The sequence below is a fragment of the Myotis daubentonii genome, chromosome 16 (assembly GCF_963259705.1).
Source record: "Myotis daubentonii chromosome 16, mMyoDau2.1, whole genome shotgun sequence".
NCBI lineage: Eukaryota > Metazoa > Chordata > Mammalia > Chiroptera > Vespertilionidae > Myotis > Myotis daubentonii.
This window is the reverse complement of record NC_081855.1, coordinates 49,210,643-49,225,888: the sequence shown is the minus strand read 5'-3', so window position 1 is coordinate 49,225,888 and position 15,246 is coordinate 49,210,643. Positions and strand designations below refer to the sequence as shown.

The 15,246-nt window shown below is 56.2% G+C and overlaps 1 protein-coding gene and 1 long non-coding RNA gene across 3 annotated transcripts; one reads left to right on the top strand and one right to left on the bottom strand.

Annotated features, from left to right (window-relative positions):
- Positions 1 to 636: 636 nt before the first annotated feature.
- Positions 637 to 5,276, bottom strand: LOC132218965 (uncharacterized). 2 transcript variants are annotated; one of them, XR_009449334.1, is made up of 3 exons: positions 4,201 to 5,276; positions 2,418 to 3,194; positions 637 to 1,674 (listed from the first exon to the last, which is right to left on the bottom strand). It is a non-coding gene; the product is annotated as an uncharacterized LOC132218965 (long non-coding RNA). The 2 variants fall into 2 exon arrangements; XR_009449333.1 differs by lacking the exon at positions 637 to 1,674 and having other exon boundaries at positions 2,053 to 3,194.
- A 188-nt stretch (positions 5,277 to 5,464) lies between these two features.
- Positions 5,465 to 13,309, top strand: NR1D1 (nuclear receptor subfamily 1 group D member 1). The gene is made up of 8 exons (XM_059670920.1): positions 5,465 to 6,134; positions 8,821 to 9,156; positions 9,440 to 9,528; positions 9,632 to 9,776; positions 10,127 to 10,764; positions 11,078 to 11,263; positions 11,791 to 12,001; positions 12,817 to 13,309. The coding sequence occupies exons 1-8, from the start codon at positions 6,104 to 6,106 to the stop codon at positions 13,014 to 13,016; spliced, it is 1,836 nt and encodes a 611-aa protein (XP_059526903.1). The 5' UTR covers positions 5,465 to 6,103; the 3' UTR covers positions 13,017 to 13,309.
- Positions 13,310 to 15,246: the final 1,937 nt, after the last annotated feature.

Genomic DNA, 15,246 nt, shown 5'->3' with positions numbered 1-15,246 from the left:
TTTTTGCAACCAGCACAGATTTTTTTTTTTTTCAGGGTGCAAATGCGCATTCTAATGAGACAAAGCTCCTTCCTGTGGCATTGAAAATCTCTTTGGCAAATTGCTTCTCCCCATCCTCCACCCCAATTTAGAAGAAGGGGAGGGATCCCAAATTGGTCTCTCTCTCTCTCCTTCCCCCGCCCCTCTCCCCCATGATACTGCAGTCTTTCCAGCCCAACTAACAGCTGCAGACCAGGGGGGAGAGGGATGAGAGGAGGGAACATTAGCCTTGTGCCTTCTTTCCATGCAGGCTGAGCTGGCGGGGCTGGGGTTGCTTTATTTCCTGGACAGCCCATTGCACACGCCCACCCCCTTCCCTCCCCATCCCAGCCTGTGTTTATGTAAGCCTCCCAGAAGCTACACACGCCTGCCCAGGCCATGGCTCCTCCAAGGTCCATCCTGCTCACGAGGACTGTCATGAGCCTCCGGCTCCCCAGGCAGCTGCGTGAAGATCTGCAGAGGCCAAGGGACCGGGGAGAGATGCTGGATAAGGAGAGGGTTTGAGACAGATCTCATCTGGGGGTAAGGAATGGGAAAGGAGGCAGGCACACAGGCGCCCCTCCACGCCCACCCCCATGCCCCTGCACACTCCCCACACACAGTCTCCTGCATCTCAGTCCTACAGAGGCTCAAGGACGGCCAATGGCAGGTGCAGGGACCTGCAAGATGACACCAGCAGTAGCAGCATAGCAAAGGTTGGACGGGATGGCCCTGGCAGAGCATGTGCTGGGTGCCCTTGCCCCCCAACCAGGAGGAGCAACCCCAGGCCAGAAAGAGGGCAATCTGGGGTTTGATTAGCATGCCACTGCCAAGGACAGTCCATGCCACCTCCTGGAGGACCCTCCTTCAGGTTCCCCAAATGATTTGCTGAAGAGCCATTGGCCCAGGATGGTAGGTGGCTTTTGAAGGGGTTTTTAGAGGTACACGTCTCTCAGGCAGGTGAATGGGGAAGTGGGATGTTGTTTCCTTAGGGCTTGTTACACAACCTCTGTCTGTCCTTGGTGGCTTTCAACACTCTCCCTGAATCAATCCACTCTTAATACATCCCTTGGAAGGAGGCACCATGGCTCTTCAAAGGGCCTGGACCTACCTGCCCCTCTCCCCTCATCACCAGCTGCAGATCCCAAAGTCTGGGAGAGGGGAGAGCTCAGACGCCTGCTTCAGTTACCTCTGTAGCAGTCTACGTGGAAGTTTGTTTGTTGCATCCTATGCTGGCCACCTACTTCCTTTGCCACCAACCCAGGAGAAGGTAGGAGGGAGAGGGGGGAGTTTAGGGAAGAGGAAATGTGGCTGGAATTAAAACAGAGCTTCTGGGAAGCTGAGGTACTGTGCGGGCGGGAGCACCGAGTGCTTCAGGCTTCTTTCTCGTCTTGGAGACACACCTCACTTCCAAGCACCATCATTGCATAGGCAACACCAGGATGAGCCTGCTGCTCAGACATTGCAACAGAAGCAATCATTCTCTTCAGGAAGGGCAGTCTTGCTGGTGGAAAGAGTTTCATCCCCGTGCCTGGGGTGGAATTCCCAACATTTGCCATTTTCTTTGAGCTGTTGATAGGGGTAGTTCCAAAAGATAGCTGGGCAAGTGTTAGCCCTCCAATAATCTCCAACTCTGCCATCCTTTAATTCGACATCCTTTTTTTAGAATTGGTTTTAGGGATTGGGGGGGGGGGGCGGGGAGAGAGAGAGGAAAACAGAACATCAATTTGTTGTTCTACTTAGATGCTTCTTGTATGTGCCCTGACTGGAGATGGAACCTGCAACCTTGGTGTATCAGGACGACGCTCTAACCAACTGAGCCACCCAGCCACATGATGCGACACCTTCTTAATCTTAAGTCAAATGCTATGCAGATACACTTCCAGACAAATTGCCTAGTCTCTGGAGCATTCTGGGCAAGTTAATTAACGCCCGTAAGTCTCTGATTCCCCAACTCTAAAATAAGAATGAGACCTATAGCATAGAGTTGTTTTGGATATTAACCGAGGTAATAGCACAGTACCTGGCATACAGTTGGTACTTAATACATATTTATTATTCCCTTTCCTTGAAAAAAGGAGTAGTGAGGTAGAGATAGAAGTTGAGGCAAAGCACATCCATGGGACCCAGCCCTGACTCTTGCCTCACCCTCTCTGTCTCCATCTCTCCCAAATAACAAATTAGCTCAGACTTTGACGCTTCCCAAGACATCAAGGCTCTGGGAAGGTTGGGGCAAGCTAGCTGGCCTTTTAGAGAACCAGAAAAGGATCTAGGGAGGCTGGGTCCCTGATTCTGGGACATCCCAGGTTGTCCCACATTTGCATCACCTGGGCAGGCAGGTTTTCCCCCTGGGCAATGGTTTGCTTGGTGAGAAAGGAGGGGGAAGGGAAGGCACCTACTGCAGCTTGACCTGGTTTGCAGCAAGGACCCACCCTCAGTCAGTCCGTCAACGTTGGCCCAAGATTGAGGCCACCCAGGATTTGCACAGGGCGTTGCCCTGTTACCTGGAACAACCTACTGACAAGGAGAATAGTTCTTGGATTAAACACACACATCCACACACACTCATACCATTCACACTTACACATCCACAATCACAATCATATGATCACACACACACTCTCTCTGGCCAGAACTTAAAAGCTCTCAGTCCATGCCTTCTCTATCTTTACATCCTTCCCAGTCCAAAGAAACACAGAATTAAAAAGACATATATGGAAACACACAGGCACAGGATACAACCCTGTCCCTAAATGGTGAGGTCAGTCCCCAGAATCCTGAACTCTGAGGAATCTGAGAAGAAGTGTGTGCAACCTGGAGCCAGGCCTGTGCCTTGCTCTGCCAAGTCTTGGACGTGTATCCATTTCCCACGGTTCCCATCTGAATCGTGTTTATTAAGGGTGCAGTTCCTTCTTGGGCTGAATTTGGTTGTGGGAGGAATGGTGTGTGTGTATGTGTGTGTGTGTGTGAGTGTAGAAGTGAACTGGAATGTCTAGCTGGCAGGAGGGGTGGGAGGCTGTGTTGAGATACACCTGTTATTGAAGGTCAAGATTGAGGTCAAAGAGAGGCCAAAGCTAGATTCTACTACCCCAGGTACTCAAAAGCCAGACAACCAAGCCTTTTCTTCATCCTTTTGGTGGCTCTGGGTCCCATCATTTCTGTCCTTATCCCAGCAGCTGTTGGCAGAGAGAACAACCAGGTGAATAGATTAGAAGCTTCTGGAGCCGAGGGCAAGTCCTGCCTCTCATTATTCTGTATCCTCTACAATTATAGAAGGCAGATCCCAAAGGTACTTCTTTGTCAAGGGAGAAAAGGAGAGCCCTCTAAGAAGTGCAGAGGAAGGAGGCAGCAGAGGTAATCCCCATCTTATGCCTCCTCCCTCCCAGCCTCCACCTTCATACCTCACACAGATTGCAAAACAACCCAGCTTCTTGCCAAGTGTTAGGCCGACTGAATTTCAGCTCTAGCTGCCTCTGCTTCCTCTTCCCTGTCCCTTGTTCCAAAGTCAGGGAGGGAGCCTTGACCCCTGGACCGCGCCCCCCCCCCTCCAACGGGGATAAACACCAGCAAGTAGAACAGAGGGTGGGCCAGCACCAGAGCAGCCAGCAGAGCTGTGGGCCTTGGGGAGGATCCAGGACAACTAAAGGGAGTGTGCTAGTGGTGGTCCTGGGGCTGGTAGAGAGCTAGAGGTCATGCCAAGGGCTCTGACTTTGAGTACAGCCCTGGCAGATCCTTGGGCTGTGGCCCTGGCTCTGATGGAGACTCAGAAAGGAGGCACAGAGAGCATGCAGGGCCAGACATGGCAGCTCACCTTCCAGCTTTCCCTCCGGAGTCCAAGGGGAGGAGGGAGAGGAGGTGGAGGCTGAGTTCTGAACCAAGTTTTCCTGAAAAGCCTCTTTCCTTGTTTGTCCTCGCCCCTCCCAGGCCCTCCCACGCTCTGCGGCAGCTTCCCAGCTCTGGGCCAAAGGGCCAGAGCAGGACAAAGAAGGGGCCAGGGCAGGACAAAGAAGAGTTCACTGCCTTCTCTCTCCCACTTTCCTTAGGGGCTTGAGAACAAAACTAAAGCCCCAGCCATTCTAGGGAGCCATTTTAGGGGGCCCATCTTTTACTGGGATCAGTGGTAAGGCAGCTGCCCAGCCACCACCCCTTCAGTCACCCTCACAGTCCTCTCAGCTTACTCACTTCCTTACTGCCCAGCTATTTTCTTCCTGGTGCCCACACTCCTTTTCTCTGCCTCTTTGGCGGCTGTCATGTTCCCAGGCATCCATCAATGCTGCCCCAGGAGCTGCTTGTGAACACGTGGAGAAGGGGAGGAAATCTCCCTAGAATCCCTGGGTCTGTGGAGGAATTAGCAGGAAGCAGCAGGTGGGCCAGGTTCACTTGGCTGCTTGAAGAGGCTCTTGTCTCTCCCCGTAACCCAAATCCTCAAACAGGATAGACCTCTACTTGAGACCTGTTTTTACCAACTGGGCAATCGCTGCTGTGAAGGAAGATGCTGGCTGTTCCTAGCCTCCGTTCAGTGTTTCACTTGCACATCTGCCCATCTCCTCATGTTTAGGGTGGGCAGAGGAAAGTAGCAATAGATGTCTGACCATGGGCCAGTCACTGCAAAGCCTCATTTTCCTCGTTGGTAGAGGAGGGAGGGTAAGATGCTCTTAACCCTGGGTGTTCCCTTCAGAGTTCCCTTCTGTGGAATCCACAAATTACCCTCAAACCCTGGGGGTGGTGGAGTGGGAGTATCACTGTGCTCCCAGGCCCCTGACTCACCTCTGGCCTCATTACTTTAGGACCTCAAAGCACTTTCACCATAAAGTTCCCCTTCCTTGTCCTTTTTATTTCACAAATAAAGGGAAATGACTCAACCCAAAGTCACCTCAAATGGGTGGGAAGGTATCACACAAGCAAACAGGGAGTCCCAAGGGGCATCTTCACCCCCAATGCAAGTCCTTTCCCCAGGGGCGCTTTCGGGGGGGGGGGGGAGCAGAGGGGAGAACAGGTCACATTTCCTTTTAGTTTTAGGACTTGGCCCGGCAGCAGAAGTTCAGCTTAAGCTGCTAACTCAGGGATATCTCCCTCCCCTACTTGTCTTCTCTCCCCGTGTCACCCATAACCTCAAGGCGAGGTCAGTCCTGCAATCACGTGAAGTACTCACGTTTGCAAGGTTTGCAGAAAAAGCCTATTAGCTTTGATCTCCCAGGGAGCAGCGAAGCTTGCCAGTCCCTCCCCAGGAATTCACATGCCTCTGCCATACAGGCTTTCCAAACACGCCACCCCGACTCTTCGGCGCACCCCACCCACCCCGCTCTCAGCTCCTCCCCGTCCCAGCAAGAGAGCTTTTGCGAGGCAGAAAGGGGTAAATAGACGCAGTCCGCCCACTTTACCAGTGGACCACAAGTCCCGGCAGCCTTGGCGCTACGCAGGCGCACGGAGCTCAACGTGCCTGCTGCTGGAAAAGTGTGTCACTGGGGCACGAGGCGCTCCCTGGGATCACATGGTACCTGCTCCAGTGCCGCGTGCGGCCCGGGAATCCTGGGTTGCTGGCGCCTGCGCAGAGCCTTCTGTCCCAGGGAAAAAGGCAGGGGCAAAAGGCGGCTGAGATTGGCAGAGTGAAATATTGCTGCCGAGGGAACGTAGCAGGGCACACGTCTCGCTTCTTTGCGCCTGGGTGCCCTGTTTCTCCCCATCACCTGCTTACTTCCTGACTGCAGCCTCTTCCCCTCTGGGACTTTTGCACCGGGAGTTCCCGATTCGCTATCCTGCGGCGCTGCGGAGCCTTCGGGCAGTGGCACCGGTGCACTGCGGAGACCCGACCTCCTTGCTACCTGCTTTCTAGCCAGAACTACTGCAGGCTAATTCTCTCGGCCCCCTTCCCCCACACTCGCTCTGCGCTTCCCATGCAAAGCAGACCTCCGCTGCCTCAGCGTCCTCCCCTTCTGCAGGGCTGCAGTCCGGCCACCCCAAGACCTTGCTGCAGGGTGCCTCCGCTCCCTGCCCTGAGTCAGTGCCCAGGGGGAGACAGCGGCAGTTGCGACCTCCAGTTTGAGTCAAGGTCCAGTTTGAATGACCGCTCTCAACCGGTGAGGACATGACGACCCTGGACTCCAACAACAACACAGGTACTGAGATGACTACCATCACCTTTTCTTTGTCACTTCTCCTCACTTCTATGTCTGGAACAAGAGGAACTTTGTAAGGGACTGGGGACTCCCTTCTCCCCGGGGACTTACTAGTGTCGTGGGGACCATAGACTAGGATTTCAAGAGGTTTTTTTTGTTTTGTTTCGTTTTGTTATTTTTTTTATATATGTTTTATATTTTTTGCCTGGGAATGTGTCCGGAGACGCCCTACCCCCACCCCTCAGAGTCCTAAAGCTCTCATTAGCCTGAAGGATTCCGGGGCCGAAGGAAATGGAGAGGGGGTTACGTGTCGTGAGATGAACAGTTTAGAGGGACTGAGAGCTTTGGAGCAGTGCCCCTGAACGCCCCCATCTTCCCGCCCCCTGTAGCTGTGACATGCCTGGCCTTCTCGGAAAGAAGGTCCCCTCCTTCGTCTCTTCCTCTTCCCCTAGTTTCCGCAGGCAGGAAGAAACCTAAGCGGCACTGGGGTGATCGGGACACCGAGGCAGGAGGGGCCGGGGAATGGGTCAGGTCTCACTGGGGAATCCTCAGCGGCAGGAGGGAGCGGCACTTGAGCAGCTGGGAGAGTGGCGCTGGGCCCCAGGAGGACACCCACAGTGCCCGGGTGGCCCGGAGGGCTCACATGGCTGCGGAGCCGGGCCCACGTGCTGCGTTTGTTTTCATTCAGCAGAAGCCGTGGCCACCACCTCATTGGTCGTTGCCTCCCGGCCCTGTTACATAATGAGCTCCGCCCCCCGGTCGCCCCGGCAACGCGTGTTCCCTTTTCCCCTCCCCTCTGTAGTCCCCGCCCATCTCGCGTTCGCTGCCCAGCCCAGGACCAGGACCTGGACCCGGGGAGGGGCGGGACAGAGGCGGTGCTCCTGCTCTCGATTGACGGGAAGCGGAGAGGGCGGGCCCTCGAGTTCCGGGGTTCCTCGTTGGGGAGCCACGTGCAAGAGGCACACGTGGAGCGGAGACGTGAGGCCGGCTGAGGGCCCGACTCCCGCCCCGCCCCGCTGAGATCTGGGTGAAGCTGGGCTGACTCACCGCACCCGCCTGCCTCCTTTTCCTGTCCGCCTGCCCGGGTCCCCCCTCCTCCCCACATCACCAAAGCCGAGTAAGATGGGGCCATCCCTGACCTTGCTTGGCCCCTTGTTTACACTCCTCAGAGGGACCTCACATATAGCCACCCTTCTCCTCACTCCTTTCCTCTTTATCCTTTTTGCACCTACTCACTGGACTGCCTTTAGACTCAGCTTCTCCGTATTCCAAGTTCTTTCTGTTCCCCAAGCATCTCTTTCCCTAGTCCTGCAAACATCATCTTACTCCCCTCCCCACCAGACAAGCAGCAGTTTGCTTTCTAAGGACTTCCCCAAAACAAGGATATTAAGTCTCTCTCATCTTTTTGTTTGTTTTACAGAAAGGAAAACAGACTTAGAGAAGGGACCTGATTTTCTCTAGATCACAAATCAATTTGGTGGTGATAGATCTAGAACTAGACTCTTTTGAATGTGCCCCCTCACTTCCAGGTTAGAAGGAAGTCTTTTTAGAGAGTCTTAACTCCTCTTTGGGGGATGGGTGAACTAGGTCAGGTTCATTTACCACCAACTAAATACCGCATTCCCCCCCCCCCCCCCCCATCAGCCTTGAAACTGTAGGAGCTGATCTGTTGTGCAACTATTTTACGGGAGCTGGGTTCACCCTGGCCAACCTTGAGCTATTTTAGGGTTGCCCTGCCCAGCTTAGTGTGTGTCAGTGGGTGAGCAAGACATGTGCCTCTGGAGACACAGTAGCATAGCCTGTGTTGGCTCACGTGTCCTGGGATCCTCCCTTCTCTCACCCCGCCCATGGCCGGCCAAACTAGGTGCTTGGCAAAGGTGTGGCAAGCAGGTCACCTTTTTCTCCTGCTGATACCACGGGAACACAGCCACCTGGTTAGCAACGTAATCAGATGTCCAAAGTCCTGGAGTGGCCAGAGAGCCAAGGTCATTGTCACCAGGCTGAGAGATCTGGAAGGGGAAATTCCAAAGCCTTAGGCAGGACAATTTGTCCTTCACATCCACCTCCTGCAATTTGCAATGCTCTTTCCTGGACTTAGACTAGGGCTATTGGAGGCCAGGGGGGCCCAGACTGGGCAGGTTTGGTACCTTCCGTACCTTCGGAGAATACATCTTCCAGTTTTGGGGGAATGTGACTTTAAATCTTCACATTCCCCCACTCTCCTCACTGTTGGCCAGCTGCCCCTCCATGGCCTCATCCCTGGAATGGTCTTCTGTTAAAATCGGCAGCTGTTTATTTTGGAAGACTAGGCCTTATGAATGGGTCTCAGCTGCTCATCCCATCCTTAAGGTCTGCCACCGACAAGTCATTAGCTGCAGTCAGCATTTCCAAGGAAGGTTTCAGGGCAGGGGTCGGGGGCACATATGTGAGATGCCCACAGGGGTCGTGCTTCTAGGGAGGTACCTCACACCCAAGGCAGAAGCTGAGTGTACCCTGCAAAGGGTCGTGGTGGTTGATTGGCTATGCCATGTGTAGTACATGTTGGGGGTTGCCTATGGTGGCTCTTCTGGGTGCCACATGTTTAACTTCTGGCTTGGGGGAGGCAAGGAGGTGATGAGCAGGGTGGTACCCTAAGACCATAGACATATGGCAGCTGACATCCCCTCCCCTTGTGTTCTACTGCCAGGTGGCGTCATCACCTACATTGGTTCCAGTGGCTCTTCCCCGAGCCGCACCAGCCCTGAGTCCCTCTACAGTGACAGCTCGAATGGAAGCTTCCAGTCCCTGACCCAAGGCTGCCCCACCTACTTCCCACCATCACCCACTGGCTCCCTCACCCAGGACCCCGCTCGCTCCTTTGGGAGTATTCCACCCAGCTTGAGTGATGATGGCTCTCCCTCTTCATCTTCTTCCTCCTCCTCTTCCTCCTCCTTCTATAATGGGAGCCCCCCAGGGGGTCTACAAGTGGCCCTGGAGGACAGCAGCCGAGTGTCCCCCAGCAAGAGTACCAGCAGCATCACCAGTGAGTACATTTCCAGATGATCCGGGGAAAGGAAGGTGGCAGACCGAGGTTGGGAGTTGGTGTCCATGTGAAAGTTATTCCCAGAGCCTACCCTGGCCTTGGAGATTTCTCCTAGAATTGCATCAGCTGCTGTTGAGCCCAGTCTGGTCATTTGAGTGCCCCCTGGATACTGGGGCTCCTCCTTAGTTTCCCCCCCCCCCCGAGAATCTCCAGCCCAGAAAACCTTCACCTCTGACCACTCAGACATCCCTCTTGCTCACCTGCCACCCCTCTCTTCCCACAGAGCTCAATGGGATGGTGCTACTGTGTAAAGTCTGTGGAGACGTTGCCTCGGGCTTCCACTACGGTGTGCATGCCTGTGAGGGCTGTAAGGTGAGGCAGGTCGGGGGTAAGGACAGGGGCAGGTGACGCCCTCCCCCAGGACTCATAGGCCTGGCCTACATGGAGATGCTCACGAGCTGCCCCTGCCTTCTAGGGCTTTTTCCGTCGGAGCATCCAGCAGAACATCCAGTACAAAAGGTGTCTGAAAAATGAGAGCTGCTCCATCGTCCGCATAAATCGCAACCGCTGCCAGCAGTGTCGCTTCAAGAAGTGTCTCTCCGTGGGCATGTCCAGAGACGGTGAGGCAGCACTGTTGCCCCTCCAGCATTCCCCTTCCGTTTCCGGATTAACCCCTCCCTGTAAAAAGTCCCAAACTGAGACACATTATACCGGGAGGGGAGTCTCATTTGCATAGGGATCGCCCATACTTCATCCTCTTGGGCAAACACAGGTCTTTCCCATTAGTCCCTCTGGTCACCTCCTACCAAAATCCCTCCTTGGAAAACCCCCTCCATGGGTGTGGCCTTGCTGGCTTTAGTGTTGATGGAACCCCCAGCCTTCAGGGTCCTGCCCTTTCAGGAGAAAGGAAGGAAGAGAAGCATGTGAGTGTGTGTGAGAACTTCCTGACGCTGCTCTCACCCCGTCACAGCTGTGCGCTTTGGGCGCATCCCCAAACGGGAGAAGCAGCGGATGCTCGCGGAGATGCAGAGCGCCATGAACCTGGCCCACAACCAGCTGAGCAGCCAGTGCCCCATGGAGACCTCGCCCGCCCAGCACCCAACCCCAGGCCCCGTGGGCCCCTCACCACCCCCCGCACCAGCCCCCTCGCCCCTGGTGGGCTTCTCCCAGTTCCCACAACAGCTGACTCCTCCCCGATCTCCAAGTCCTGAGCCCACAGTGGAAGATGTGATATCCCAGGTGGCCCGGGCCCACCGAGAGATCTTCACCTATGCCCATGACAAGCTGAGCTCTCCTGGCAACTTGAATGCCAACCACGTATCAGCCAACCCTCCGGCCACCACCCCGCATCGCTGGGAAAGTCAAGGCTGCTCGCCTGTTCCCAACGACAACAACATCATGGCCGCGCAACGTCATAACGAGGCCCTGAATGGTTTACACCAGCCTCCCTCCTACCCTCCTGCGTGGCCCCCTGGCCCTGCCCAGCACAGCTGCCACCAGCCCAACAGCAATGGGCACCGTCTATGCCCCACCCACGTGTACCCAGCCCCAGAAGGCGAAGCACCTGCCAACAGCCCATGGCAGGGCAACTCCAAGAACGTTCTGCTGGTGAGGGCACCTGGGGTGAAGTGGGCAGGGGGCCTGCAAGACTGGATTTAGCATAGGGCAGCTGGGTGTGCCCGGAGGCTAACACAAGAATATCCTCTTCCCAGGGGAGGATGCTCAGGCCTGTAGCAAGGGCTCTGCCTGGGGAATCCCTGATCTCCACCTGGCACCTGATTTCTGCTTTACCTGAAAGACCCCTCCTCCCGGGCCACGGCCTCTCATCCAGCGCAAATCATGGGCCCAAACCTGTGGGGTGGGGAGCTCATCTGAGCTAGCCTGGCTGATACCCCCCCCCCCAAATCCCTTCCTCCTCCAGGCGTGTCCAATGAACATGTACCCACATGGATGCAGTGGGCGAACCGTGCAAGAGATCTGGGAGGATTTCTCCATGAGTTTCACACCCGCTGTGCGAGAGGTGGTAGAGTTTGCCAAGCACATCCCAGGCTTCCGTGACCTTTCTCAGCACGACCAGGTCACCCTGCTGAAGGCTGGCACCTTTGAGGTGAGTGACCCTTTGTGCTCCCCACTCTTGACCTAGGGAAGCACCCAGCAAGATATTGGGCATCTGGGGCAGGCAGTGTCTCTGAAAGGCTTTGGAACCCCAGTACCTTTGTCCTTAGACTCTGACTGAGGAGGGAGGGAGGGGGCAGAACATCTCTCACTCCTGCCTCAGGAGGCTGGGACTTCTGTCTTCTCAGCTGGGGTCTGCCTAGTCACATCCCATTGCCTTTAAAATAACACTTTCAGGCACACTGTACCCCCATTCTAGGCCTGAGCAAATTAGTTTTGGTGAAGCGGCTTGCCCAAGGTCACAGGTAGTCACTCAGTTGCGACTCAGATTTAGGCCTGTTGGATTTCAAAGCCAGTGTGGGATGTTCTCCATCCTTCCACCTGGTCTCCCACCTCCCGTTACCCATTGGGAAATTACCCCCACTCTTTACTGAGAAATCTAGTAATCCCTTCAGAAAACTTGAGGGGTGATTCGGCAAGTGCTCCTGCCGCCTCACCCAGGATGACTTCCCGCTGCAGGTGCTGATGGTGCGCTTTGCATCGCTGTTCAACGTGAAGGACCAGACAGTGATGTTCCTGAGCCGCACCACCTACAGCCTGCAGGAGCTCAGCGCCATGGGCATGGGCGACCTGCTCAATGCCATGTTCGACTTCAGCGAGAAGCTCAACTCCCTGGCGCTGACGGAGGAAGAGCTGGGCCTCTTCACCGCGGTGGTGCTGGTCTCTGCAGGTAAGTCAGGCTTGCGCCTGAGCCTGACCCCGGGGAGGAGGCGGACGCAGTTCAATTGAACACACCTTTTATGGAGTACCTACTCTATGCCAGGCCCTGCACTGGGCACTGGCGATACAGACATGATTCAGACACAGTCTAGCTTGGGAGACAGACTCATGCCCGACTAATTATAAAACAGTGAAATAAGTGTCACAGTAGAAGCATGAACCAAGGGCTTAGGAAGCACACACAACTATTTCTGCCTGGGGAGCTGGGGAAGGAGGTGACACTGGAGTGGGGCCTCAAAAGGACAAGTGAGCTAGTGCCAGGCAGGGGTGGGGGTGCGGGTGGAGGAGTGGGGGTGGGGAGGCATTCAAGCAGAGGGAACTACCGAGCAAAAAGCAAGGGAGCCTGGATAGGTTTGGCCTGTTTAGGGAAGGAGAGCGGCCTTGTGGGCTGGGAGGTGCCCAGCCCTGCTGAGCCCATGCTCCCAGCTCTCGGGCACCTCCTGCTCTGGGGCAGAGGCCTGGGGGGAGGACTTGTGCTTCCCTCCTCCTCCTTCCCCTGGGCCCTCTGAGGGGCTTCAGGGAGAGGCTGCATTGCCCGCTGCATCCTCCTGGCAGACCTCGGGGTCCTCCTGGCAGACCTCGGGGTCCTCCTGGCAGACCTCGGGGGGCTCCTGGCAGACCTCGGGGGGCTCCTGGCAGACCTCGGGGTCCTCCTGGCAGACCTCGGGGGGCTCCTGGCAGACCTCGGGGGGCTCCTGGCAGACCTCGGGGTCCTCATCAGAGGAGCTCAGGGAGCTCGTCTCACTGCTGTCGTCTTCCCCACAGACCGCTCGGGCACGGAGAATTCCGCTTCGGTGGAGCAGCTCCAGGAGACGCTGCTGCGGGCTCTTCGGGCTCTGGTGCTGAAGAACCGGCCCTCGGAGACTTCCCGCTTCACCAAGCTGCTGCTCAAGCTGCCGGACCTGCGGACCCTGAACAACATGCATTCCGAGAAGCTGCTGTCCTTCCGGGTGGACGCCCAGTGACCCGCCCGGCCGGCCTTCTGCCGCTGCCCCCTTGTACAGAATCGAACTCTGCACTTCTCTCTCCTTTACGAGACGAAAAGGAAAAGCAAACCAGAATCTTATTTATATTGTTATAAAATATTCCAAGATGAGCCTCTGGCCCCCGCCCCCCGAGCCTTCTTGTAAATACCTGCCTCCCTCCCCCATCACTGAACCTCCCGCCCCCCCCTATTTAAACCACTCTCTCCCCCCTCTAATTCTCTAGCCCCCCAATTTGTTCTATTCCTGTCTCAAATCCAATAGTTCACAGCTGAGCTGGCTCCTGTGGTGTGTGCTTGTTGGGGGCGGGGCGGGGAGGAAATAATGCCAAGGCTGGGGCACACCTCCATCTGGTCAGTCTGTGGGGTGGGTACTCTGCCAGCAGATGGGAGGGCACAGGGAGACAGCACACAAGTCTAAGGGGGAGCGCCCACGGGGATTATTTTCATCATATATTTATTACATAAATATATAGTAAAATAGACGAGCAACAATTACCATAAAAATATCTTTCTTTAAAATCCTGACCCAAAACACAACGGGGTGAAAAATCGCACATAACAGACATACTGATTGTCAACATGGGGCAGGAGTAGGAGCCCCCCAAGTCACTCCTACTGGCCCCACCCCTGGGGAAGGGAACTACCTCCTTCCCTGTTTCTGGCCACAACCCCCCTCCCCCCCACCCCAGCACCAGCTTCTCATACATTCAGTAGCGCCTCCAGGGAAGTGTCCCCCTCCCCCCACCCAGGAGTTCCCAGGGCAGGAATTACCGTCCCTGTGGACGGTGTCTGTCACACGCCCTGCCCTCTCCCAGCCCTGTAGACCCGCCACCGGGAGAAGGCATAGGGGCTCCTCCACCCCCACCCTCCCCAAGTCTGAGCAGGGAGGAGGCTGGATGAGGTATGTGTGTTATGAGTGATAGAACGGGGAATACTGAGATGGAGAGGCGATGGTGGGGGTGGGGTAGTGGTCATGGCTCTGGCACCCCCTTGTCCTGGCCTGGACCCCTCATTCTATTCTCAGCAGCCCCTCCTCCCACCAATACTGCACCTGCTGCCCCACCCTGCCTGCCCTAGTGCCCTGGGCCAATACTGGGGGAGGCAATGCTAAGCACCCACGTCAAGGCCATCCCCCTCATTAGCACCAATGGCCCCCAGGAGAGGGCCCTGTCCCCCACTTCCAAAGCAGGGGCTGGGACAGCTGCCTCTCTAGAGCAGGTTTGTGGCACTCCTGAGTCCCCCCCCAGCTCCTCCCCCACCACATGTACTCGCTCACACATTCACACAGAGAAATGCACACATTCACCCCACATCACAGAGTGAGGGGGAAGGGTCAGGGGAGGAGTGGGGGATCACAGCTCATATGATTGGGGCGGGGTCTGGGGATTCCCAAGTGCCTGTAAGAGGCCACGCCTCTTCAAGACCTTTTCTCCACCATGTCCATGGCTGAGAATGGGGAATGGGGGGGGGGGAGAGGTGGGGCTGGAGGGACGGGGGAGACAGCAGACAGGTCAGGAATTCCACTGGGCCCCCAGGGGTAGGAAGAGGGTACAAGAGGGCTTGCCTATAGGACAGGAGGAATACAGGAACCAGAGCCCCAGGAGAGAGAGAGAGAGAGGGAGGGAGAGACAGCGACAGCATGTGCAGCCCACGTGCCCAAGGGGGCGGGGCAGGCACATGCACAGGTGACAGCACAGGTGACAGCGGATGCTCTTCTAGGCCCTCCCCTCTGCCCAAAACCTGAACAGCAGGGGATGGACATGCCCTGATGGGCAGCATAGCATTGCCTTTGTGTGTGTGTGTGCATGTGCGTGTGTGTGTGTCTCTGTGTGTGTGTTGTCTGTGTGTGTGTGTAGGGGGCTGTGGCAGGCTGAGGGTCAGGGTGGGGTGGCAGGTTCCCCACAGCTTAAGACATTTTTGCCCCAGTAGTGCAAAGCGCAGGAAGCCCTGGCACCCCTCCCCCCTGCCCCATTCCCCATGGCTTCCGGGGGCATCTATGTCCACCCATCCATCCCTGCCGACATGCAGCCCTGAGCCCAGGGCCCTCTGGTCTGCTCTGCCCCTCCCCCCCTCCCCTTGCCCCCCCCCCCCACGGGAGAGCTACCTCCTCGTCCCTCTCCCCTGCAGGGTGGGCGAGAGCCAAGGGGAGGAGGAGGGTAACTGACCCAAATGCAGACCAACAGAGCACTCCTCACCACAAAGGTGGGAGG

What these genes read in the sequence shown, in the direction of transcription:
- NR1D1 (XM_059670920.1), top strand. Translation starts at nt 6,104, where the DNA reads ATGACGACCCTGGACTCCAACAACAACACAG. An exon ending in GGACTCCAACAACAACACAG is followed by an intron (nt 6,135 to 8,820) that starts GTACTGAGATGA and finishes TTCTACTGCCAG; the next exon opens with GTGGCGTCATCACCTACATT. An exon ending in ATGCCTGTGAGGGCTGTAAG is followed by an intron (nt 9,529 to 9,631) that starts GTGAGGCAGGTC and finishes CCTGCCTTCTAG; the next exon opens with GGCTTTTTCCGTCGGAGCAT.